Source organism: Phalacrocorax carbo, chromosome 4 (assembly GCF_963921805.1).
Source record: "Phalacrocorax carbo chromosome 4, bPhaCar2.1, whole genome shotgun sequence".
In the NCBI taxonomy this organism is placed as follows: domain Eukaryota; kingdom Metazoa; phylum Chordata; class Aves; order Suliformes; family Phalacrocoracidae; genus Phalacrocorax; species Phalacrocorax carbo.
The window spans coordinates 58932697-58956783 of record NC_087516.1 but is presented as its reverse complement, the minus strand read 5'-3'; the positions used below and the strand labels follow the sequence as shown (position 1 = coordinate 58956783).

Here is a 24087-nt window from a genome sequence, read left to right as displayed (position 1 = left end):
TCTCAGAAGCTGAGAATCATTCACAGTTATCTTTTCCATCCTGAATAAATCCATTGCTCACATTGCCAAAGGCATTTTTTTTAAATTACACAACAGACCTATATAACTGTGAGATTGACTTAGAAATTATGAGAAATGACCATAAATATTTACTGGGTTTTATATGCCTCCCACATGTCAAGCTTTCAGGTGCATTTTGTCTCATTTTCAGGATTTGCTGTGCAGTCACAAGCACTAGAAATGTACTACTACTAAAACAAAAGCTGTCTTTCCTACAAATTCATTTGGTTGTGTGAGCCAAAACTTTAAAAATACATTAAATATCCTGAAACTCCTTCAAAATCCTAAAAGCTTATAACGGGTTCTGTAGGGTTTGGGTAGATACTTTGATACCTTAACATATTCACAGAAACAGAACTTTGCAAAGTATATCAACATGGACACTCAGTATAGAAATATATTCACACAGAGAGAATCCAGAATATTTCAAGTCTGGAAAATTTTCAAGGGAAGTTGAGGGAAAGTAATTCATTAAAGGAATTACAGGTGCAAAATCTATGTTACTGAACCGAAGCGCTTCCTGCTTCAGTCTCTCCCTGCCCCTGTGTCACCCTGTCGAACCCTGTAAGAGTCACAGTGACCACTTCACTAGTCTTTTTTGTTTAGGGCAGGCATATTGAGCCAATAAACCTCACTCTCAAAAACTAAAGTCTTAGTGTTTTTTGTCTTTTTGTCTGCTTAACCTATCTAAAAAGATTACTGTGATCAACGGAAAATAGCTGGCTGAGGGAGATTATTATTACAAAAGATTAATCTTCCAAAAGATCAATTAATTTTAACCCAGGTTTCACTCCTTTCCATGTAACTTGTGCAGGCAAATGACACGAGTTCTATGATGTCAGTGCACTTTGAGATACACTCATGGGCAAGGCATTGTTTATAGTTATCTCTTGTCTTGTCTGACACCGAACCATTGCCAGCATTGCCCTCCGAAACCTGCAAAGGACAAGAAAGGGAAACGAGAAAGATCATTAGCTGGAGAACCAAATACAAAGAAAAACTGGGTAAGCTGGCCTTAAGTATTACAACCGTTTTGAATTTTAGCAAAACTTACTTAATAAAAAATAGCGTATTTGGAAATCAAAAGGACCTGAGTCTTTTTCACTTCCATGTACAGGAGTAACTCAGTTAAAATCAGTGTTTCTTCTACCACAGGGGTCACAGTAGCTTTTGCTTATCCCAAGACAGGGTATAGCCATGACAAAGATGAACTTACAGAATGGGGAAAAAACAAGATGGTTTTTCATTGACTCAGCAGGATCAGGGAAGTTCACCTAGACAGAGATCACAGGCTCTGCTTCTAGGTTGGTAGCAGAGAAAGGAAGGATGCCTCTTTGCTAAACCCAGTTCTCAGTCATTGGCACAGGCTTGATTAGAGCATTTGATATGCTTGCTCAAAACAGAATAGGCTTAGTTTATTTACTTTAACAAAAAGTGTCAATTCATCCTCATCAGTCAGAATATGACACATCCCATCACACATCCTTGCTTGACACATCAAGCAAGGAAATCTACAGAAGCTGCACATCATTAAGCTACCACACATTTTGGCCACAGTCATTAAAACCAGTCTACTGCTGACACAACCCAAATTCTGTAATGAGTCCCTTTGAAATTCTCTTTGTGGTTTCTCAAAACTGTCTTACAAAAGCTTTGTTAATGTGTTCTCAAAAATATTTACCAATTCAGTATGTTCTGATGATGATCAGAACAATTTCTTTTAGACTTTCTTGTCCAAAAGGTCATCTTTGGTAAGTCAACAGTGGCTTACCCTTTGATCTCTTTGCTAATCAGTTTGTGATATTTTATGGATGATCCTTCTATAGTTAGATGATAGCTAAAATCATGAAGTAGGCTGGTACTAAATTAGGATCACTTACTTTTTGTTTGCAATTACATAAATGCAGGGATTATAGAACGTGGAAGATTTTGCAAATAAAGGAGCTATGATGGCCATCGCAGGAGAAATTTTCTTTGGGTCTCCAAAGGAAGACCATAAACACACAATAGAATATGGAGACCATGCCACCAAGAACATTACAATCATCACAACAGACATCTGTGAAACAAGAGGAAGAAACACATAAGCAGTATTACCTGAAGATGAAGACCTCACAACCCAACCTCAAAAGCAGATGCACCTGTGTGAAAATAGAGCTATCCAGAACATTCACACTGTTCCCAGCCTTCAAAGTAGCTATTCATTTGGAAAGAGTGTTAGACCAAAAATAAAGAATCTAGTGTTATAAGTCAAGATGAGAGTTTTCACCAAGGAAACAGGGGAGTCTAGGCAACAGAAATGCTTAAAAGGCTACACTGTTCCTTTGCCCCAAGACTTTAACACAAAAGAACATGCTTAAAATAAAACATCCCTCATTTACCATACCTTTGTCACATCTACTTGGTCAGACCAATCTATGTTGATGCTCTCCAGGCAGTTACTGCTGGTATATTTTTTCATTGTCCGGGAAACATTGTAGTAACAGTAAAACATGAGTGTTAAGGGTACAACAAAATTAACAGCAATTACACTCATTGTGTAGGAAACAAAGGACCTGATAAGACAGAAAAACAAAATACAGACACTTACAAATAGCTATCCAGGAAAATTTACTAAAGAATTTGATATTTTGAATTGATTATGAAATTCTAAAACAAGCTTTTGAAGAATGAGGAAAATGTTCTTCAGCTTCGATTTTTGTTTAGCAACTACAAGCCTTGCAGTTTTCAAGCATGGCTCAATTCCTACGCTTTTTCTAGACTTGCTCTGTATTATTTCCACTGTTTTTAAATTATTTTTACAAATTAGGCTACATACTTCAGGAAGAAGAAGTTGTGCTCATATAGTGGTGAATTAAATAATCTTAGCCTTCAATGAGACAGCAAATTTAAAAGAAAGCGTGAAAGGGGATCTTACACATCATTTTTCCTCCAATTTACTGTGCATGTTGCTCCAGTTGGATCCGGAGCGTAGCTAGCCCAGCCTACAGCAGGCATGGAAGCCCAAAAGACTGCATTTATCCAAGCAGCAAGGATCAGAGTGGCATAGCTACGGGTAGTCATTCTTCTTCCTGTGGCCAAGCACATACAATCACAAAAAGTTGTCACCTTTTGCTTCCTTCCAGTGTCGAACTTGGAACGACAAGTTGTTTCTAGCAAGCACATACCCGGTTAATAGTGATCCTTTCAAAGGCCTATACTCCTAAACACTGTAGCATGCCTGTTTCATACTGCTGAACAACATCTCAAACTTTCCAGCCTTAAATGCCACTTGAATACCATCACCCATTCCAACTCACAGCATACAGGCAATACCTGATCCTAAACCCCATGCCAAAAGGCTGATTATACAACTGTGCATTCAAGCATATCTTTGCATGACTGCAGGGGAAGGAGTTCACTGTTACAATACAGCTGTAACAGAGCAGAGAGAAAAACACCCCGTACAGTGTTGGCACAACACTAGAGGCACACACCAGTTTGACAGAGGTCAAAACCTCCCACAGGTAGAGGCTTTTCATGTGCTACTGTAGAGATGTGGCCCTCCAAAGACTGGAAACAGCAGTGAAAACACAACTTAAAAACAGAAAGCCTAACCGTGGAACTTTCACTTTCACAAGCAGTACCATCCATGCCAACTAGATAACTTACTTAACCAACCACTGTAGGATCATGCCCTAAATTTAAATTATGCCCAGCACTGTAATTATAAAGTAAATTCAATTAGACTCTTATTTCATAGAAGCCCAACAGTGAATAAATTTTGACCATAAGAACGGTACCTATATCAGGCCTGCAGATTGTCAGATAGCGGTCAACTGCAACAACCGTGAGCAAACCAATACTCGCCATCCCAAAAAAGATATTTAAGGCAGCATAGATCTGAAATTAAAACAAACAAACAAACAAAACCCTTTCTGAGAAAACTTTCAAAGGTACAAGAACAAATTTGTGGACTCAAAGGCACTATGGTACATCACATTCAGCCAGTGTTCTCTTCCATAAGCAAGGTACTGAAGGAACTAACTCAATGCAGGCGATATGGAGCTGGCTCATTTAAAATTAAACAGTTCAAAAGCAACCTGCTTGTGTGCACATCAGAAACCCTGAAGACAGTAGTCTAAAAAGCAAACACCATACTTCAACAAGCAAATTTTGAGACTCAGAGATAAAGAGTTTGGAGGTTGGGGGGTGGTGTGGTGTGTGCTTCAATTAGTCTTCAATATATGTTAAAGAAACCTGAAGAGCATTTGATTAATCAAAAAAGTTATGGCTTTAGCAAATGTGAAGTCCTGAATAGTCACTCTGTCCTCTGTTGTATAACTACACTTATTTCACAGATATGGTACACTGATTTTTCCCCATCGGCCCCCATTTTCACATGGGTCAGACGTACTGCACAGAGTGTCATATGCTATAATCCCTACATGCTCCAAACGCTTCTGCCCAGTCATCCCATGGGCAGCCTGACCAGGAAGGGTGACTGGGAGGGCTGTTACCACTGGTACCCCAGAAACAGAAGAGCCCTGTGCCAGGCCACACGCCACCAGCAATTATAATAGAACATGACATTCAGCCATCTCAGTTCACAGGACTGATTTGGTTTAGGTTGACATGAGTTGTTCTTCAAGTGATCTTAACTCCCAAAGCATTGTTAGCGAGATTTCACATCAGCTTCAACCCACTACAAGTCAGTCTAGATCCAAAAATGTTAAAAGTGAGGTTTCCTGTCAACCAGTGACTGAATGTTGAGCTTGAAATAACTTGTGTTCTCAGGCAAGTAATGTCAGATTGTTATAAACATCCATTATACAAAGGTACAAAAATGTATAGTGTTGCTAATATTTTCCTTGAGTCACATTTTCAGCATACACTTTCACATCAGTACTCATTTTCCTGGACACTTAAGCCCAACAGTCTCTTAAAAAAGCAGATTTAAATCACAGTACACAGCGAGCAAAGGGCACCACCTCTCTGCTATGGAAGTACAATTTTTCAGCCAGTCTATTTTTAAAAATAGACAGCTATTAAAACTAGGCTAAATCTTTAACAGAGGCCAATAGCTTTGCAGGCCTTCATTTTGGATATCTTAATAGTGCCACCCAAAAGAATATGTATTTGCCAAGCAGAACTCATTAAGATCTGTTAGGTTCATCATCAAAACAGTAGCCACAGCCAAAGCCTTTTAACTATCAAATAAGTCAACAAATGTGCACATGCTACTATGACCTTCTTCATTTGGAGATTTCATTCCCTAAGCCTTCTTAAAGCTACTTTAGAATCTCTAAAATATAACGTTACATTTTAATGTTTTCAGATTATAAATACAAGTTTGCAATGAAATTCACATTAAATCCTATATCCAGAAATTGTTGACATTACAGAACATCAGCTTCAGGACTACAGTCCAACTTTGTACCTCCATCTTATCTCTTTAAAAAAATGAGTATCAGGTAGAGCTACTACTTATTTCTCAGTTTCATCTTAAGTGCTCAAAACTTTCTCTCTGACCAAATTGCAATACCTGGCATCCAGTATATCCAAATTTCCAGCTTCCATGCAGGTCTGAGGCAGCAGACATGGGGTAACCAATGCCACTAACGCCAATGTCAGTAAAAGCCAAGTTGATAATAATTGCGTTGGTCGCTGTCCGAAGCTCTTTGTACTTAACAAAGATGCCTAACACAACAATGTTACTGAAAATGCTTATCACTCCTGTAAAAACAGAACAAGGGAATCTTTACAAAAGATACACACCAGCCAGTAACATACATGTAGAACAAAACACAGCCTATTGTAATATCTAAGTCCTAAACAAGTTTTATTTTCAGTCAAGTGCAATTTTGCAAAGGGGACAGACACCTGAAAAGGAGAGAAAAGCTTTTCCAATTAGGTAACTTTCACTTGGATTCAGTAAGGGCCAAAAGTAGAATGTTTTGCTGAACCTGGGACTTCTGATGCAATGACAACAAGCTTAGCAGAAATTCAAAAGCATCTAGGATTACAATTCAAATGTTCCAGCCACCAAGTGCAGTGCTCTTTTCCGTGGCAAAAAAGAATGCAGCTTGATGACTGGCAAAAAAAAGAAGGGCTTATGACGCACCTGATCTAGCAGAAGGCCCCTGCCACCACCTGAGATCTTCCTTTCTCAGTGGAGAGTTTCCACTGTGCATTCAGACAATAATCCTGGGCAAAAGGAATACAGAAGCTTTGACTTTGCTACCACTATCCTAGCCAGACTAACTCCCCTCGCTGCTCATGAGGGCCCAGTTCTTTGCAAACATCCGAGTTGGCTCAGGTTGCTGCAGACTGTATTTTCTAAGCCTTGTCAGACAGTCTGGATGACCCGCACAGCCTGCCACAGTGGCGTGGCTGTGCCCGCACCACAGCTATTTCCTCCACCTGACAAGTTCTAGGGCTGTGTCACAGCCACAGTAAAAGTCCAGCTCTGCACTGAACTTGCTCCTGCCTCGCTACCCTGTGTATTTTTAAACCTCTTTGGTCTGGCTTGACTCAAACTGTGTCTGAAGTCTATTAGGCAACACAAGAAATGGCCAGTCGATAATGAGTTGCAATAAAGAAATACAGCACTGGAGCTAAAACGTACATTCTCCTCTCCTCATGTCCAATCCCTCTGCAATTTGCCTTGGACTTAATGCTCTTGAAGGTGCCCAGGACACTCTCTTTAGGATCCTGTGTATCAGCAAGCTTTTTCTGACCCTAGTCACTTATATTAAAACACCCAGATTCTCCTTTTCTCCTGCTATTCCTCCTTCCCAGCCAAATCCTACTGCATGGCTCTTGGAGTGAGTTTACATGGCACTCCCACAAAACTGGGGGGAGTATGGTGGGGTGGGTGTTGTGGTTTTATTCTCTTCAACTCTAGCCTGTTGAAGAGATACCCAGACCAAACTCCCATCCTCTAAACTTTTACTCATCCACTGTTAATACAAACTATTAATAAACAGCTAATGAGGTTAAAAACTCCCCCTTGCACCTCAGTAGACTCACAGCCCTTATCAATAAAATGGAGAATTCCAACATGCTCAAATACAGTCATTAAGAAAATAACTTGTAAATGTTGACAGGAGTTTATAAGCTGTTCACAGATTCCCCAGTGTGGCACAGCTGTTACAGTATCTCTGAACCAAATCCTAAACTTACAAACGTTTATATAGCCTGGGCACCTTAAATTACAAGTGCAGAGTGGAATGTTATTTTGGTAAAAGTCTAACAACATATTGTCCGTGGAAATGTCGCTTAGAATTTTATCACATCTGAAGCATAATTCTGTAAGGAGCTTGAGTGAATGGCTGACATACTGAATGTGGATTTCCAAAAGCAGACCCATCTTCTTCCATAGTCACTGCCCATTCTGCTCCAGTCCCCTGGCATCACCTTCACTGATGGGATTTCTGCTCGTCTATTGGCCCCACCAAAAACCTGACACACACAGCTTATCTTTTGCTGACATGCCTCTGTGGAAAGGGCAATAAGTTTTTAAAGTATTATACAATGTTCTTCTGTCCCTGACACTGTCAATGCTGCAGCACAGAGTTAAAAATCTCTAACATTGGTTTACCATCAGACTACAAACACACTGCACTTAAAACAATAACCTCAAATCAGCAGGGTTAGAAAACCTGAGGGCAAGAATCAATGTCAAGCACTTCAGCTCCACAGCTGACTCCTGAAGACTTCAACTGGTATCGATGCGGAAACTCCTTCAAACCATGCAAAGTTGTGTGGACTCCATCATTGGCAGCCCACAGGAACACATTCCATAGATTTATAACTACCAGCACACACGCCAGTGCATCAAACTGAGGCAGACATTTCTGGAGTCAAATACACATCAGAAGTACCATCTGAACCACTATGCTCAGCAAGAGCTATGTTACTTCCATGACAGATATGAAAAAGGGCAGAAGGAAAGCCAGTGCAATCATAATTACATAAAAATATAACAAAGGTGATGCTTAGGATAACGGACACTAGGGACAACACCAACTCTTCACTTTTAAATTGAGTTTCTCAATAACAGTTACATAAATTGGTACCTTTTCTATTACACTTGAAGCTCACATAAGGAGTTTCACTGCAACATTTTATTAATCAGTTATGATCTCCTTCATTACAGAAACAGATCTTAACAGAGTCAATAATTTTAAAATCAAATGAGGCAAAATTGTAACTAATTCTTAGCTATCTCTCTTTCCATTGTCTTTTAAAACCACCAAGCATGTCTGTTCTCAGGTGCAAGTCTCCTGCTCAGTACATAAAAATTACACTACAGATGATGTTGGAGGTGCCTAGCCACACAGATGCCATCAGCTACCACGTTCATATATTCGCACATTTCAGGAATGCCACTGTGATGCTATGAGCCCCTAAAATGAACAAAAGCAGGGAGCTGGGGATCTGATCTGAAACAAACACCATAGTGAACGCACTCCCAGTGCCAGTTCTGTCAGCTCTCCCGTTGACAGGTAGCATGTCATCTCTTGGGAGAAAGCAAAATAGAATTACAAGCTTATAAAACAGTACAGGCTTCTTATGAAGCATGTTTTAACAGATATTACAGCTACCAAGAATGAAATCAGAAACACAACAGGACTGTAAACTCATATCCTCAGGGTGAGGGAAGGATCCTGTTAGACATGCTTAAATTTAGTACTTCAGAGCCCAACCTTAAAATAAAGGGGGGGAGCGGGGGAGGGAACCAAACTAAACCAAAACAGGGAAGAGAAAGTGGAATTGCTAAGCCTACATTTATTAAAAATTTTACCACCACTAAAACAAATCAATAATAGAGCCAAAAAAAATGTTCTGGGGAACAACATGTAAGAAAGAAGATGGATTCCATCTTGAACAAAGTAAAAACAAATACCATGCAGATTCAAGAAATGCTCTCTTCCCTCTTTCTGAGAATCAGGTCAAGTAGAACAACGTTTCCCCAGGCAGCAGCTAAGCAGCACCCATTAGAAGAGCAACAAAGCTGGCAAAGGGTCTAGAGCACAAGTGTTATGAGGAGTGGCTGAGGGAGCTGGGGTTGTTCAGCCTGGAGGAAAAAGGAGGCTGAGGGGAGACTATATCGCTCTCTACAACCACCTGAAAGGAGGTTGTAGTGAGGTTGAGGTCAGTCTTTTCTCCCAACAAGCAATATGACAAGAGGAAGTGTCCTCAAGTTGCACCAGGTGGTGTTTAGATTGCATACTAGGAAAAATTTCTTTACCAAAAGGGCTGTCAAGCATTGGACCAGGCTGCCCAGGCAAGCAGTTGAGTCACCATCCCTGGAGGCGTTCAAAAAATGTGTAGATGTGGTGTTTAGGGACATGGTTTAGTGGTGGACTTGGCAGTGTTAGGTTTATGGTTGGACTCAATGTTCTTAAAGGTCTTTTCCAACCTAAATGATTCTATGATTTCTTAGAGGACAGGGAGTGCAGACCAAGCCCAAGACTTTCAGTAACCTGAAATCATCAACTGGGACAAACTCATGTGATTCAGAAAAAGCACATGGATGCTGCCACTTGGCCTGTGAAACATCTTAGGTTTAGACTTTTCCCATATTTCTTCAATTAAACTTTGTAGTTACGTGAAAATGAAGATAAAAACCTCATGACCTGATCAAGAGCAGGAGAATTTATTTTCCATCTTCCCAAGGAAGCAATGAAAACTAAATGCAGACCAAATGCAACCACAAGCCCTAACAGAGTTAAGCAAGACACACAGGTAGTAGCATCAAAACAATGAAAGTTAGATCTGTGAATAACATAGAATTTACTTTTCCAGTTAGCGTTTTAAAATTATACCAGAGCATCACACCATTATAAGCTGAAGGATATTCATGCGGCAATATTGCATTCTGCAGCCTGAGTATTCTGCTGCCTGAGTATCGCTGTTGTCATCACTAAAATTAATATACTGACCACTATTGTAGAATGCAATACTCCCTTCTCAGAAAACGAAGCAATTATTTTCAAGAGAAAGAAGCATTCAAACCTTTTAAAAAGCAGCATAAGGATGAACACTGTACCTTGAATTTCATTCTTATTCTTAGACATCTGCTTATTAACACAGCTTAAATTTTTCAGATGTGAGATTTGCTGTGGTAAGGCATTTGCAAAGCAATCAATCATACTTGCAAAGAAGTTATAGACCTTACTGTCAAAAACATTCCTCATTAAGAAAACAAAGTCTAAGCTACAGGTGAAAGATTTACTAGACTCCCCTAATTAAAACAACAAAAGAAACTCCCCCCCAAAAAAAACAACCCCAAACCCAGAAATGAAAAAAAAACCAAAGTGCAAAGTAATCCAACTTCTTTTTTTTTTTGTTTTTAAAGACGTTTAATTTCCATGCAAGATTAAGAAAGAAAAGCTGGGTTGATTCTGGCTAATCCTACTGATCACCTACGATAGCTTCGATCCCTAACACCAGGTGGTCAAACTATCTGAATAGACCACCTTGTTACATACAGTGTAATCAATTTTAATTAAACTATAACAATATCATACATATTTGCAGCACCTAATAGATCTAGTTACCTGCAAATAGCGTGGTAGTACTGCGGAGTGTATCTAGCCTTCCAACACTTGACTATCGTCCATCTCTACAGCTTCTTAACAAGTCTACTGATCTGTGCAGCTGTTCTATCAATTTCTCTGAAAATCTGAAATAAATTATTGCCTTTGCATTCAAAAATACACTCTTTACCAGAACAGCAATTTGATACCCACCACTTCAAACAGATATGCGAAGTAAAATGTGACCATCAGCAATACTATTTCATATAAACCTGAAGTACATTAATATTTTAAAGTATTTTTAAGAACTAATTATAACAGTAAATGTATGGTACAGTCTACGAATAAAGTATAGACTGATTTAATTTTCCATAATAAAGGCATAGAAGGACTAATTTTAAACACAGTGGGTTTCAGTTTTTGGACAGGTTGATATTTCATTGCTATAGCGCTCAATGCTTCAGAAAAACATTACCGAAGCAGTTATGATTATAACAATGAGAAAGTTTCCAAGGGAAAAAAGAAGTCCATAATCATTCAAGTTTAGCCAAAGGCCACTGCAGTCACAAAGAACGAACACGATGTCAAGACTTCCAGAGTGCTTTTTCTAACATGTGTCATCGGTGAAAAATACAGCCGCAACTGGAGTCTGCTCTTCTCTGATTAATGACCAGCCCCCTCCAAGTCACATTCCAACCCTTCCCCTCGCATCCCCCTAACAGACACACGCTCACATGCTCAGACTACACATATATTGCTACAAACATGTGGCCCAGGAGAAATCTGAAGATAGCTTCAAGCACATCACAGAAAAATGCAAGATGTGACAGCTATGCCCTATTTTTATCTCTTTTGCAAGCTGGCAGAAATTAATTCTTACTCTCGTCTATAATTACATATCAACAAAATATATTTTTCAAGACACAACCTGCCTTCAAATATAGAGCGGAAAACTTAGATGTTTCTACACACTTCAGATGTTTCTGCACATTTCAGGCAGCCTGCTGATTGGTAACTTGTCAGTAAACTATGGTGGAAAGCCATCAGACATTTGTGTAATACAAACCAAAATACCATCACTGTCACTATACAAAACGAGCATTCCGATCTACAGTTCTATTTTAAAAAGTTACACAACAATTTGCCAATGCCCATACCTGCTGTTATTAAGTAAGCTGCAACTATGTTGTGCTCTGTCTGTGTAAAGGCTGAATGAGCTTCATTGTCACTTTCCGAGGAATTGGATGAATCATTCCAATGCATTTTGGACAAAGGAGACTGTCGCCTACCCTCTGCAATAATTCATCGAGACGACGAAACAGTACAAAACCCCGCCAGGCAAATTCTTTCATTATTCAACAGACTCACTGAACAATTAAAAAAAGGGGGGCAGGGGGGAGTTCTCCCCACCATTGACAGCCTCCAAGCACGATTTAATTGGACTAAAGTGCAAAGAAGTTTACACTCCCAATCTATGCAGGAGATTGTTAATTAAAACAAAGAGCAGCACAGAACCGAGTACATTTTCAACAGTATGCTTAAATTTCATTCTTACCGCTAAAGAGATTAACTGTCACATGCCCCCAAAATTTTTCCTTTAAACCTCTTGTGCAATGCTTCGGAAACCTCAACAAAAGTTGGCTCGGGTCAGTCGGTCACCACAGCCTGGTTTGGAATTAATTCCCATCATCACAGCAAACACACAAAACCGTGACACAACATAAAGACACAAATGTCAACTTCTTTAAAAAGCAGGATACGCTTACTGTAAAGTCCATCCCTTTAAATCATTAAAGACCTACTTCTTCAAGATTCTTCATTCGATTTAAACTCTCGAGCTGACACAGACACAAGAACACAGTCCAGTATTTTCTAAAGTGAAGCATGACTTTCAGAAAACTCCATTGCTACATTTCTAAAATAGACTGGTCTACGGAAAATGGTTGTTGAATACACCTTACAAGTCTGAACACCCTCCCTCTCCCAAACACACACATGTAAGCTTACTTGGGCAAATTTTCAAAAGCGTGTTACTGAGCAGAAAATTATTAGGCATTTTCCAAAGCCTTGAGCAGCAGAAGCTCATGTTTTCTTCTCTTCAGTGCAAGCGAGACAATTCTTTACACCTAAGTAAAGACCTTTTACAAAATCCTGCATAAATACTAGCTGCAATAAACCCTTGCCAAAAGAGCTTATATGCAGTATCAGTATAACAGTCAAAGAAAGTGTCTCCCACTAGTTCCCCTTCATACAGTTTTTACCTCCAGTTTCGTACTCATACTGGGTATAAAAGTGACAAGGATAAGCAACCAGTGGTTCTTCAGTTATGCTTGGTTCACAGGCAGCTGACGCAGGCTCCCAGCTAGGGCTGTGTCTTCTGAGCAGCAATAAGGGAGTAGTGACACAGGTGGTTTTGAGGAATATAGCCATCATATAGAATGGAAGTATACCTGAAGAGCTCTCCCTTCTCTAACCCATTAAATACTCCTAGAGCATTCCCTCCCACTCCTCAGCTTTCCAAAAGAGACATCCTGCATCTTTCACCCAGCTGAATCTAAAGGTAAGAAAATTTTTATATAGAACTTGTGCAGTCACAACATTTAGTCATCATTGCTACAATCACGTGTCACAGTTCTACCAGCAAGCATTTTCTTTAATGCCACAGATCTACACTCACTCTTACTGTTCTCAGGGTACTTTTATTATTATGGTATTTTTTCCTGTCAGAAGAAGATTAGGCAGGAACAGAGTGGGTGGGTTCTGAAAGGAAAGATGATCTGTTTGGCAATGAAGCCACTTCCCTAGTACCCCACAGTCCTGCCTCGAAAGATAGAAGCACGGTGATAATTTGATATCTTTGCTTTCCTCCCCTGAAACTTTGGCAAGATTTTCAAAAGCATCTCAGATCTTGCAGCTTCCTCAGAAGTCAGAGCTTGCAATGCGGAATGTCTCAGAAAAGCAAAGCATTACTATTTTTACTCAGAGAGGATTCCAGACTTGGAGTATCAGATAATGAGACTATACAGATTTTATATGTACTTGTTGGTTAAAACACAGGTTTCTAATATGTGCAGTCCGTCCTGCGTACCACCATGTTGTCTCTGCCTCCTCTTCTCTTAAATGTGGCTAATTTTACAGCAACAGGAATTGAGACAAAAAAGTCAAAATTAAAGGCAGACCTTACTTGTCATTAATCTAAAAGTATTTTTTCTAGAACACTAGAGTTCATAAAACATTTAATATTGAAGTATACATATAATCCAGAAAGTTGGAACCACAGTTCCTAAGCCAGATAAAATATGGCTTACCACACTGCTTTTTAATACAGGCATAAGAAAAAAAAGAATCCAAAACCTCTGGCTGTTTTTATCCTCCAATAACAGATAGTATTACATATTACTAGTGTCAGAGGGGCACTTTATAACCTCAAGTGATGCTTTTCCTTCCCACTTGTCCCAGATCAGTAGCAATTTCTATTTAAGTCCATTCTTCAATTTGTAGGTATCTGTATAGATATGGGGCAATGCAAAACTCACTACAGGGTTTAGCAAGTTTCTTTCAGTTATGTGTAAAGTATATTTCAATCTACAAGTGATGAGAGTAGCGAAACTTACCGTTTGCATTTTAAAAAATTTAACAATTAAAACCAAAACAAAACCTTTCTCCTACTTTCAGTGGTGACCACGCTAAAAAAAACAAACCCAAACCAAACCCTCCCACGTTTATTACCCACGTCACCACTAGAGGGCTCTATAAGGCAGAACTTCCCTTTAGTCTTATTTTCACAAACAGATGCAAATGGTTGGAACCCAATGGAAAACAAATCAATTACTTTTTTTTCCTCCCTCACAGAGACTCTTATTAGATTTAAACTGTTGATTAGAAAAGTTTGACTCTAAACTGAAGAGGTTTTCAGCTGACTGAAGAAAACACCCTGAAAAGCATGACTCCACAAAGCTTCCTACTTGCCAAACTTCATGCAGCAGCTATGCTTTTTTAAAGAAGACAATGCTTCGCACAACTGCAGATAACTTTGCACCACTATGCATGTGACTAACCAGCACTGCTTCAGGCAACCGTTCATAATTTCATGTCAGTGCTAGAGAGAACCCTTTCTGTTCTACAACAGCCTGTGCTGCAGACATACGTTAAAATATCCCAATTATTTTTTGCACTTCATCAAATTTCTCTGTCAAAGTTACACAGCAAATCTATGAGCTATATTGAACCATCCTATCCCAGCAACTATAGAGAACACAAGGAGAAAAAACATCCCTCCAAGAAGGAATGCAGGAGCACTAAAGCCATTCTCAACTGATAACAATTTCAGCTTTACAATACACGTCCATGTATTACCCTGTTTAGCAAGGATTTAGATCCCACACAGAAAAAACATAAAACCAGAATTTTAGCGTGGCAAAGACAAAAGGGTCAAGGTCTTTAAACACCTTTAAGCAACCTGATCTTACTGATTTACCAGCTGTCATTTTCAGAATCAGCTGAAAGTCGGACCCTGTGTCTGGGTCAAATACCGCAGTGGCTAACACATGCACTTGCGACCACATTTTGAAAACGGGACTTGGTCGTTGAACGCTCTGCCCCTGCTGACAGCGAGCATGTGCAGACATGGACAAGTAGACAAGGCAACAGGCAGGTGACACCACTATGGCTGTGTCCTGGACGGGAAGCCAAGTGCTCTGGGGTGCACTGAAGCCAACCTTCTTCCAGAGCTTTGGAGGAATATTGCAGGACAGCAACCCGCTTTGTGCTGCTGGCACGGGAGGCACATGGGAAGCTCTTTAGGTGGCCCAGCTGTTTGCCCCAAAGGCTGCCAGTGAGGGAAAATCCAGGGAACACCAAACCGTCACTGAGAGCCCGCACTGACACTAACATATTCCCCCCACCCCTCTTGCTTCAGACTGCAGTGTGACTCTTTCTCCCCCAGACACTACAGCTACTTGAACCTTCTGTTTCTGTCACCATACCTACTTCTGTCAGGGTGCTGGTGAGCCCACCTTTCCTGTTCTCTGCATAAAAATCCTAGGATATCTGTAAGCACATCTATACAACTTGAACACTTCACTTACTAGGATCAGGAGCAGTGACAGAATCACAGACAGGATTTGACTACTGCAGCATTACACTGCAGAACAAGACATTTTGTCTTAATTTAAGACACTGATTTTTTACCTATTACAGTTTGCAACTACTTGCATTAGGAGGGCAGGGTCACGCCATGGCACAGAGGAGACAACGCAGAACAGAGACTGGGTGGGCCCTGCCACAACCAAACACACTTACCCCCAGAATGGGGAAGGAAAAACAAAACAAAGGCATCACCACGTGGCAGACATGTCCAGACGCTGCTTCCTCATATAGTAGCTCATTTCACATCCAATCACTAAGGTTGTTCTTCCATCAGCATCTGAATGTCCTACAACCTCCACAAAGATCTAAATTTCCTCTGGATATTTGTGTTAATCCTATCTAACATTGTTTGTAGGCATAGGGCATGCCATAATGCTCCTCATGCACTCCTTAGCTGGGACAGCAATCCCGTTCCCTATAATCAAGAGGCTGAACTCCCCTCTAGAGCTGCAGTGGATATTGTTCTTTAACCCCTCCACACACAGATGTAGAAGTCTTTGCTTTGGCCTTGCAATGGCTTCAGGCTGACTCACTGCTCCATCTGCTGTGGGATTCAAAGCATACGCTTCTTGTCCAAGGCTGCAAGACAGTACTTCACACAATTGAAAGATCAGCCGTCATGTCACAAAATTTAAAGGTGGTGGCAGTACACTCTTCTTCCGATATCCTGGCAAAAAGTATGTTCCTGAAGCATGCAGTGAGAATAGCGAAGCAGAGTATGATGTTGGGTGTAAGACTGAGGACTGTGTTATATTAGTCTTCCAAAGCCAGAAAAATAAGGAAAGATCTAAGTCAGCTACCCACAACTAGCTACTGAAGCACCACTAAGGAAATACAGCACGGCAGATGATACAATTACAAATATGACAAAAGTGATGACAAGTCCAGCTTCACTGCAGGTTGGCATTGTTCAACTGCAATGCGGTATGCCAGAGATGCAACGACTGGCATAGGATTTTGTCTAAAGGGCAATTCTACGATGCCTCAAGTCAGAGCCCTAAGTCATTTAGGCCTAGCAATACACAGCAACACAAGTCTAAACATTTTCAGAGGTCTGGATACCAGGAAAATAATCAGTATTCCTCAACTCCTGATTGTGCTGCAGTTGAACAGTAGACTCAGCTGCTTCTCACAAAGGCAGCTCTAGCAGAAATTCCAACTTTTTGTGTTTTTTTTTTTTTAAGGTGAAAAATGTTTTTACCTATTACAGAATCACACAGAATCCCAGAATCCCAGGTTGGAAGGGACCTCAGAGATCATCTAGTCCAACCTTTCTAGGAAGAGCGCAGCCTAGCCAAGATGGCCCCGCACCTTGTCCAGGCAACTCTTGAAGGTGTCCAACGTGGCTGAGTCAACCACTTCCCTGGGGAGATTATTCCAATGGGTGACTGTCCTCACTGTGAAAAACTTCCCTCTCGATTCGAATCAGCATCTTCCCAAGAGCAACTTGTGTCCATTCCCCTTTGTCCCCTCCGTGTGACTCCTTGTGAAAAGGGAGTCTCCATCTTCTTTGTAGCTACCCCTTAAGTACTGGTACACGGTGATGAGATCCCCTCTGAGCCTCCTTTTCTCAAGGCTGAACAAACCCAGCTCTCCCAGCCTATCCTTGTATGGCAGCTTCCCAGTCCTTTGATCATCTTGGTGGCCCTTCTCTGGACCCCTTCCAGCCTGTCCACATCCTTTTTGTATAGAGGGATGTACTTCTATATGCATAGGGTAGAGATTACCCTATGCAGCACCTGTTCAGACTTAACTGAATTCCTGCACATTTGTTTTGCTAACTTGTTTCAAGTTTTGTTCCAGAGACTATTCAAACTAAGTCACATTCGTTAAAACGACCAGTAACTGTCCAGTCCTGGTGCTGACAATCTACCTGTTTCTTTTTGTTAAGCAGAAGGCTAACATAACTCATTTGCCTGTTACTGCATTCATTAATGAAAACATACAACAATACAAACAATTCTGAAATGTACTTCTTTCCACATTGAACGAGATGTTTAAAATACCTTCACGTAGATTATTCTACAGATCCCTTTTCAAAAGTGCTTGGTATGAGAGTCTGTGAATGGACTCCTGGCTCTGGGATGAAATCCAGGGAGATTCTACTTCTCTATTCTTATTTTATTTCCAAAGTTAAAGAGCAGAGAGATATCCTGTTCTCCTCCACCCTTAGGAAGAGACAGTTACTAGCTTTTCAACACTCCTGATAATGGATCCAATTAAAGAGACCAAAGACTTGTGCAGATTTTTTCATGTCTTTTTTAAGCAATACTTAACCGAAAGCACCATGTGCAGAGGAGCCCTATGATGGGCTATCTAATCTTAAGCCCTACACAAGCCCAGAGCACCACAGAGGTGCACTGCCAGGACATTAAAACCTCAAGAGAAGCAGACTAAGGGGGAGGTGGGGACAGCTAAAAATCCTTAGCAATTTTAGTATCAGTATAATTAGATACAATTAGGTGACATAAGAATAGTATTAACCTTGTCTTAGCCATTAGATAGCTTCTAAGAAGAACATGTCTTAATGCCTTTGGCCTTCATTGAGATTTATATGGAAAAATCCACAGAACATACTTTGCTATCCTCCTTTCCTTTTATACATTATTATGTATAAAAAAATTCTATGAACACAGAATTTTGAAGTTTAGTTTGTATAAAAAGCTTCATGAAGGTTGTTTAAACAGCATGTCCACTTTGCAGCCACCCAGAGGATTCAATATAAAAAGAGGATGAGAGCTAGGGATCAGTCACACGTAGGTAACAGGTTCACACTGACGAATGTGCATGTAGTGAACCCGTAGGGTTTTTCTGAAAAAACATTTCAACTGATTTTTTGCTCCAAGCTCCAACATGAAGTCAAGCTTTCACTACGTCACTTGTCAGAAACAAACAGTTTAAGAATAACATTGAATCCTGGCTTAGTAACAGAAGTTCAAGTATTTTCTGAACAGTCTTCAGTTCTTCGCCTAGGGCTAGCTCTCCTCATGTGTTCATCAACAGTCAGTAAGTATAAAAAAAGTTATCGTTTTACAGTTTCAAGTTCTTTACAAAAAGAACTTCTTCAGGGTCCTTTACAAAAATTTCTCCTTGTTCTTCACTTCTGCAGATGATATGGTAAGACAACGGGGAGATGGTCATGGCTCCATTTTTAAAATCCTTTTCCTGTTTTAAGAGGGAAGAAAAATACACCAAACAATTCACATCTTAGATGAATTTAAAGCAAATAAATTATATACACAACACTAAATGAGTTGATGGAATAAAATAATTTTTCGCCATTATCTGTTCTCACAGTCCTTTTTGAATGCAAAAGACTAGCAAGGTCTTACATAAGCATCAAAAAATGCAGGACACTGTGCTTTGGTTTATGCAAGCTACTGCGACGCACAGAAACCTTTTGCAGAAAATGACAAACATCAATAAGAGATTAAAAATTACAACACTGCGTTTAATATTTAAGTTTTAGAAATCAGGAGTCATTCTTATTTCTGAAATGTAAAAACCACACACTCACCCCGAAAGCCTCCTCCACCACCTCTTCCTCCTCTGAATCCTCCTCCTCCTCCACCTCTTCCTCCTCTGAACCCTCCTCTTCCTCCTCCAAATCCTCCTAAACATAGGAAAAAAAATACATTTTGAGGAGCATATAAATTCTTTGTTATGCACAACAACTTCTTTCACCGACAGCTTCTGAGAGGAAAAGAACAACAACAACCAAACAGCAGCTGGCAATTGCTGGACAGTTACTAGGTCAATTATCAGCACCTTGTCTCTTCTAGGGACCATCTGCAGCATTTTAGGTATTGTTTAATATCTGATATACAATGTCCAAAATACTAAAGACACTAACAAAACTCCATGATAGACTTCTTTCATGGGAGCAAAAAATCAATTACAACTATTAATTGTTAATTCATTACAAGGCAACAGAGCATTAAAACAAGCAAAACAAAAAGCTGTGAAACACTCATGTGGTGCTGCAAAGGGGCAGGGTAGGGAGAAGGGGCAAGAAACTGCAATGTTAGAAAAAATGAACTTCAGCTTTAACTGAGGAGTATATTGCAGATGATGTTCAAAAAGCAAAGAAGGATGAGAGCTACCAGGCCATTCACCCCTCTCTCAAAACACTGTATTTCAAGTATTTTGTCCAAACTAGATTTTTAGAACATACTAAAAATAAAGCTTTCACTGACAGTTTTGAGTGCGTATTATCTACAACCTTTTAGCAAAAGTTTGCTTAACAGTCACGCTTCCTGCCTTTGTTACAAATCAGGTTACTGTCCTCCCCATGCTTGGGAGCTGTTATTTAGCTAGCTAGAGAAGCCTAGGTCTTGCCATTGGAAAGGTATCACTGCCTCTTCCATTGAGTCATCACACAGAAATCTGCATAACATTTTTTCTTTGCAATACAACTGTTCATATTCAAGTACTCAACTGCAGCTTTACAAAAAAAAAAAAAAGCAAACGAACAAAAAACCAAACCTAAACCAACCAAAAATCCCACACCAAAAATCCCAACATTCTGCAGCATCCATTCTTGGGATCTTACCTCTACCACCGCCTCTTCCTCCTCCACGTCCACCACCACGTCCTCCTCTACCACCTCCTCTGGGAGCACCTTTTTCTCCAGGGGGCCTTGGCAAAAACCTCTGAAGGGGTAGCAGCTTTGCTGGATCAATGTAAAACTGTAGGAAGAGAGTTCCATTAGGCTTTGGAAATACCAAGGCTAAAGAGCGCATTAATATCTCCATTTACAAATGTCCAAAATTTGGTCTTAATCCTTTATGTCAAACTGTCCTCTGCAAACAGCCAAATAAAGAAAGCACGCAAGAAAAAAATGACAGTGTTATAAAGTTATTAAAATATAGACGGTATCTGCGTGAGTTTCATTCGTTACATCTTTTTTTGCAGGGTGGGGAAAAGGAAGAATGTGGCTGATACAAAAGTGGAATGAAGAGGAAATGAATACTTACGTTTACAAAGGACAACTAGCTTTTAAAGTTAATAAAAACTTAATACAGCTTTTCTTATCTGATTACATAGAGTAGATTCATCTAACTGATGACATACAGTAGAATTCTGTTACTGAGATTGGCTAACCTTTTGCATTTTTTTAAATGAAGAGGCTTTCATGTTCTCAGACAGTTTCACTGAAAAGTACTGTTAGTTTCTTTAAGGAATACAGCAGGAATGAACACTAGAAATTGTGATTTTTATTATATGAAAGGCACATTCAGACATGTTCTAAATTAGTATTTTACAAATGAAGCTAAACATCACCGCCACAAAAAATTACAATTAGAAGATCAGGAGAAATTATTTCCAGTTTTTCTCAGGTTTTTTTCATATTTATAAATATGGAATTTTGCAGTAAAATAATTTTTTCCTTCTATGTATTAAGGCATAAGGAAGAACATATCATTGGAAAGAGTACATAGAAAAATAGTAAAGAAACAAATTTGTATAGCAAGAGATGACCCCTTCAGCCCCAGGGTGACCTCAAAGTTTATCTGCAACAATTTACGTGCTGCGGGGGCTCTGCTAGTGCTGCTGCTGCTGGGTGGTACAACTGCCTGGCTGTGGAAAGACAAGAGCCAGCAGGGTCTGCTGGACCAACCACATGCCCAGCCTCACCCCACAGCGAGGTGGCAGACACTCTCTGTAACCCCACACACAGTCTTGCACACCTTCAGCTCTCCAGTATGCAAGGACCTTGGTACGTGGCTCCGAAGATCAAAAAGAGCTGCTGGCCAACTGCACTTAATTAAAACTCAAGACTGAGTGGAGAAGCAAGGGAACTGCAAAATCCAGTAACATGGTTTTTTTAGTATGTTATTGCAGGAAGAAAACAAGTTTCTGAAATTCACATAATTCTGATACAAAAAGTGAACCTGCAAGTTAATAATTCAGAGCGTGAGAGTGATTTAGACCTGCACATTTTACTTCACATTTAATGTGGGAGAGGAAAATGCATGCAGCGAGTTACTGATGCTCAGCCAACCAACACAGGCTAAGCCTTACTACCATGTTACAAGGTTACTCCCTGAGTCATCCCGCTTTTATCACGGACTCTGTCAGCCTGGGAGCGAGAAAAGAATGGACCCAGTACCCCTGTCTCAACAACCTTGCTTTGCAAGAGGATGCCCTAGCACAAGCCCACTTTTATTGGCAGTTTAAGTAACAAGCTGGACAATGAGCAAAGGATGTCCTAGCAGAACTCACCTTTATAACTAAGTATAAGCTGGAGCGTGATCAAGGTCCCCTAAGCACAAAAAGAGCCCCCTCCCTTGATCCAACCCTGTTATGAATAAGTAACCTAGAGCAGAAAATTTTGTCAGGTAGCTAGAAAAAGTAACATCTCAAACCTCCACGGATCCAAAAGGCATCTGCCAGTACTGGCACTGACCGAAAACCTCTGCCTGACATAAGGTACTCCATCATATTGAAAAATCTTTACGACAGGCACTTAATGTGAGTAAGGCACCTACTGACACCAACACTTGCAGCTAGACTTGTGACTGTTCACATCTAACTGGTAGTCAAGCCTTGAACTATTTTAAAATCCTACAGAAATTCCATTTAATAATGAGCCTTTAAAAAGCAAATATTGTACATCACACATTTTTTTGAAGGATACAAAATCTCTCAGCTGTCCGAAGATTTCATCCACTTTGCCAATCTGTTCCTTATTATCCAAGTACACTGGGGCATTGAAATAAGGCACCTTGTTTTCTTCTGTTTTACATTTACAAACAATGTCATCTTCACACGGATGCATGAACTCTCCCAATACTGAAATAAAGAACAAAGAAGCTAAAGATCTGGAGGAGCCATTCTAAATTAAGTAAACATAATCTCTTCAAGTAACTTACAAACTACCCTTTCTGGAGGCCCCTGGTCATATCCGCCTCTGTTGAAGCCTCCTCGTCCACCTCCCCGTCCAAAGCCACCTCGTCCACCACGATTAAAGCCACCTCTGTCACCGCCGCCACCTCCACGATTGAAGCCACCTCCTCTTCCTCCTCCACCTCCTCTTCCTCCTCCACCTCCTCTTCCTCGAAACGACATTCTCTACTACCTCCTAAATTATAAACATAAATTAGTCGTTTAAGATGTAAGAGATACCTCACATTTGATTTGTACAAATTAAACCCTCCAGACAGCCTTGTTTGTTCATTTAATGGCTAGCCGCTTCAGTTCTCACTGAAGGCACGCAGGGACGGGAAGAATCGGGTTTACACCTACGAAGTCACCCACTGCAACGCCTACCTGTAAAAAGCGACTAGCAGCGATGGCAAGTTTTTCACTCCTAGGTACGAGGGCTGGACGTGGCGCTCTCCGGCCCCGGGAGGAGGGCGGGCAACCCGGGAAGGCGAATCCCCGCGCTCCCGGACCCCCGCCGGCGGCCCGGCCCGGCGCTCCCTCAGGGCTGCCACCGGCCCGTCCGCAGGGCGGGCCGGGCACTGAGGAGCGGTCCAACAGCCGCGAACGGCTCTGCTCCCCTCCCCGCGTGCCCCCACACGCGGCTCGAGCCCGACCTCCTCGCACGTGGCCTGCCTCCACGTGCGCGCCGCCCGCCCCGCCGGCCGTCCCGCCGCCACCAGCCGCTTCCGTCAGCAGCGTGCACCACCACCGGGCAGCCGCCCACGCCGCCGGAAACCAGGCAGCCTGCCGTAAATGAAACGCCCCCCCCCCCCCGACCGGCACTGTCGCAAAAGGAGCACAACGCCCGTCATCATCGGTCCCAAGCGAGCGGTCGGGGCGGGAGGCTGGGCCGAGCCTGGCCGGGCCGGGCCCGGCGCGGCTCCGGTTGCCCTGGATTTGGGTCCGAGTGGAGCGGCGCGATGGGCCGCCACCCGCGGCGGGTGGGCGCTGACCGGCTGCGCTGCCAGGAGGGAGCGATGGCCGCCCCCTGCCAGCCCCTTCCCCCCCCCCCGGCGGGTTCCCTTCAGAAGAGGACTGCAAGCATTTGGCAAATACCTGAAAATTCTCTGTACAAATTGTGTAAAATGACCTTGTAATCCAGCTGAGTATATGACAGGCGTCGCACGGATATGAGTGTTCCCCTGACCCTCTTTCCATATACGCGAGGACACATATATCTCGTACGAAACCACACTTATCTTTCACAGTAACCGGGCAAAGACGGTCGCCTACGACCAGCAGAACCGGCGTGGCGATGCGATCCGCCTCCTCTGGAGAAAAGAAATGTGTACCCTTAATAAGTGCTTCCTTTTAATCATTTACTTTCGGGGCTTTAACTCGTCTTGCTCTTACAGTAAAACCAGCTAAACTGAGGCGGGATCCTTTTGGAGAGGTCAGATTCATCAGTTAATAGTTGAGGCTCCTG

General features: G+C 41.3%; 2 protein-coding genes across 6 annotated transcripts; both read right to left on the bottom strand.

Moving 5' to 3' along the window:
- Positions 1-883: 883 nt before the first annotated feature.
- On the bottom strand, positions 884-13676 carry RRH (retinal pigment epithelium-derived rhodopsin homolog). 3 transcript variants are annotated; one of them, XM_064450106.1, is made up of 7 exons: positions 12848-13676; positions 5585-5775; positions 3843-3942; positions 2978-3131; positions 2447-2615; positions 1941-2119; positions 884-996 (listed from the first exon to the last, which is right to left on the bottom strand). In XM_064450106.1, exons 1-7 carry the CDS (start codon positions 13017-13019, stop codon positions 891-893), a joined length of 1071 nt encoding a protein of 356 aa, XP_064306176.1. In that variant the 5' UTR covers positions 13020-13676; the 3' UTR covers positions 884-890. The 3 variants fall into 3 exon arrangements, with proteins under 3 accessions (XP_064306176.1, XP_064306178.1, XP_009502787.1); XM_064450108.1 differs by having other exon boundaries at positions 6164-12949; XM_009504492.2 differs by having other exon boundaries at positions 11744-12949.
- Positions 13677-13807: 131 nt separating this feature from the next.
- Positions 13808-23932, bottom strand: GAR1 (GAR1 ribonucleoprotein). 3 transcript variants are annotated; one of them, XM_064450110.1, is made up of 7 exons: positions 23718-23932; positions 22610-22818; positions 22375-22529; positions 20838-20897; positions 20287-20422; positions 19252-19347; positions 13808-18899 (listed from the first exon to the last, which is right to left on the bottom strand). In XM_064450110.1, the coding sequence occupies exons 2-7, from the start codon at positions 22803-22805 to the stop codon at positions 18886-18888; spliced, it is 657 nt and encodes a 218-aa protein (XP_064306180.1). In that variant the 5' UTR covers positions 22806-22818; positions 23718-23932; the 3' UTR covers positions 13808-18885. The 3 variants fall into 3 exon arrangements, with proteins under 3 accessions (XP_064306180.1, XP_064306181.1, XP_064306179.1); XM_064450111.1 differs by having other exon boundaries at positions 23752-23932; XM_064450109.1 differs by lacking the exon at positions 23718-23932 and adding an exon at positions 23007-23406.
- Positions 23933-24087: the final 155 nt, after the last annotated feature.

Bases quoted from the DNA above. Each gene is read 5' to 3' on its own strand.
- RRH (XM_064450106.1), bottom strand. From the start codon at position 13,019: ATGATGGCTATATTCCTCAAAACCACCTGTGTCACTACTCCCTTATTG. The intron at 3,943-5,584 runs GTATTGCAATTT...TTTTAATTTCAG, and splicing joins TTGGATATACTGGATGCCAG to ATCTATGCTGCCTTAAATAT. The intron at 3,132-3,842 runs GTACCGTTCTTA...GCTTGGCCACAG, and splicing joins AATCTGCAGGCCTGATATAG to GAAGAAGAATGACTACCCGT.
- GAR1 (XM_064450110.1), bottom strand. From the start codon at position 22,805: ATGTCGTTTCGAGGAAGAGGAGGTGGAGGAGGAAGAGGAGGTGGAGGA. The intron at 22,530-22,609 runs GTAAGTTACTTG...TCTTTATTTCAG, and splicing joins GCCTCCAGAAAGGGTAGTTT to TATTGGGAGAGTTCATGCAT. The intron at 20,423-20,837 runs GTTAGCCAATCT...CTCTTCCTACAG, and splicing joins CATTTAAAAAAATGCAAAAG to TTTTACATTGATCCAGCAAA.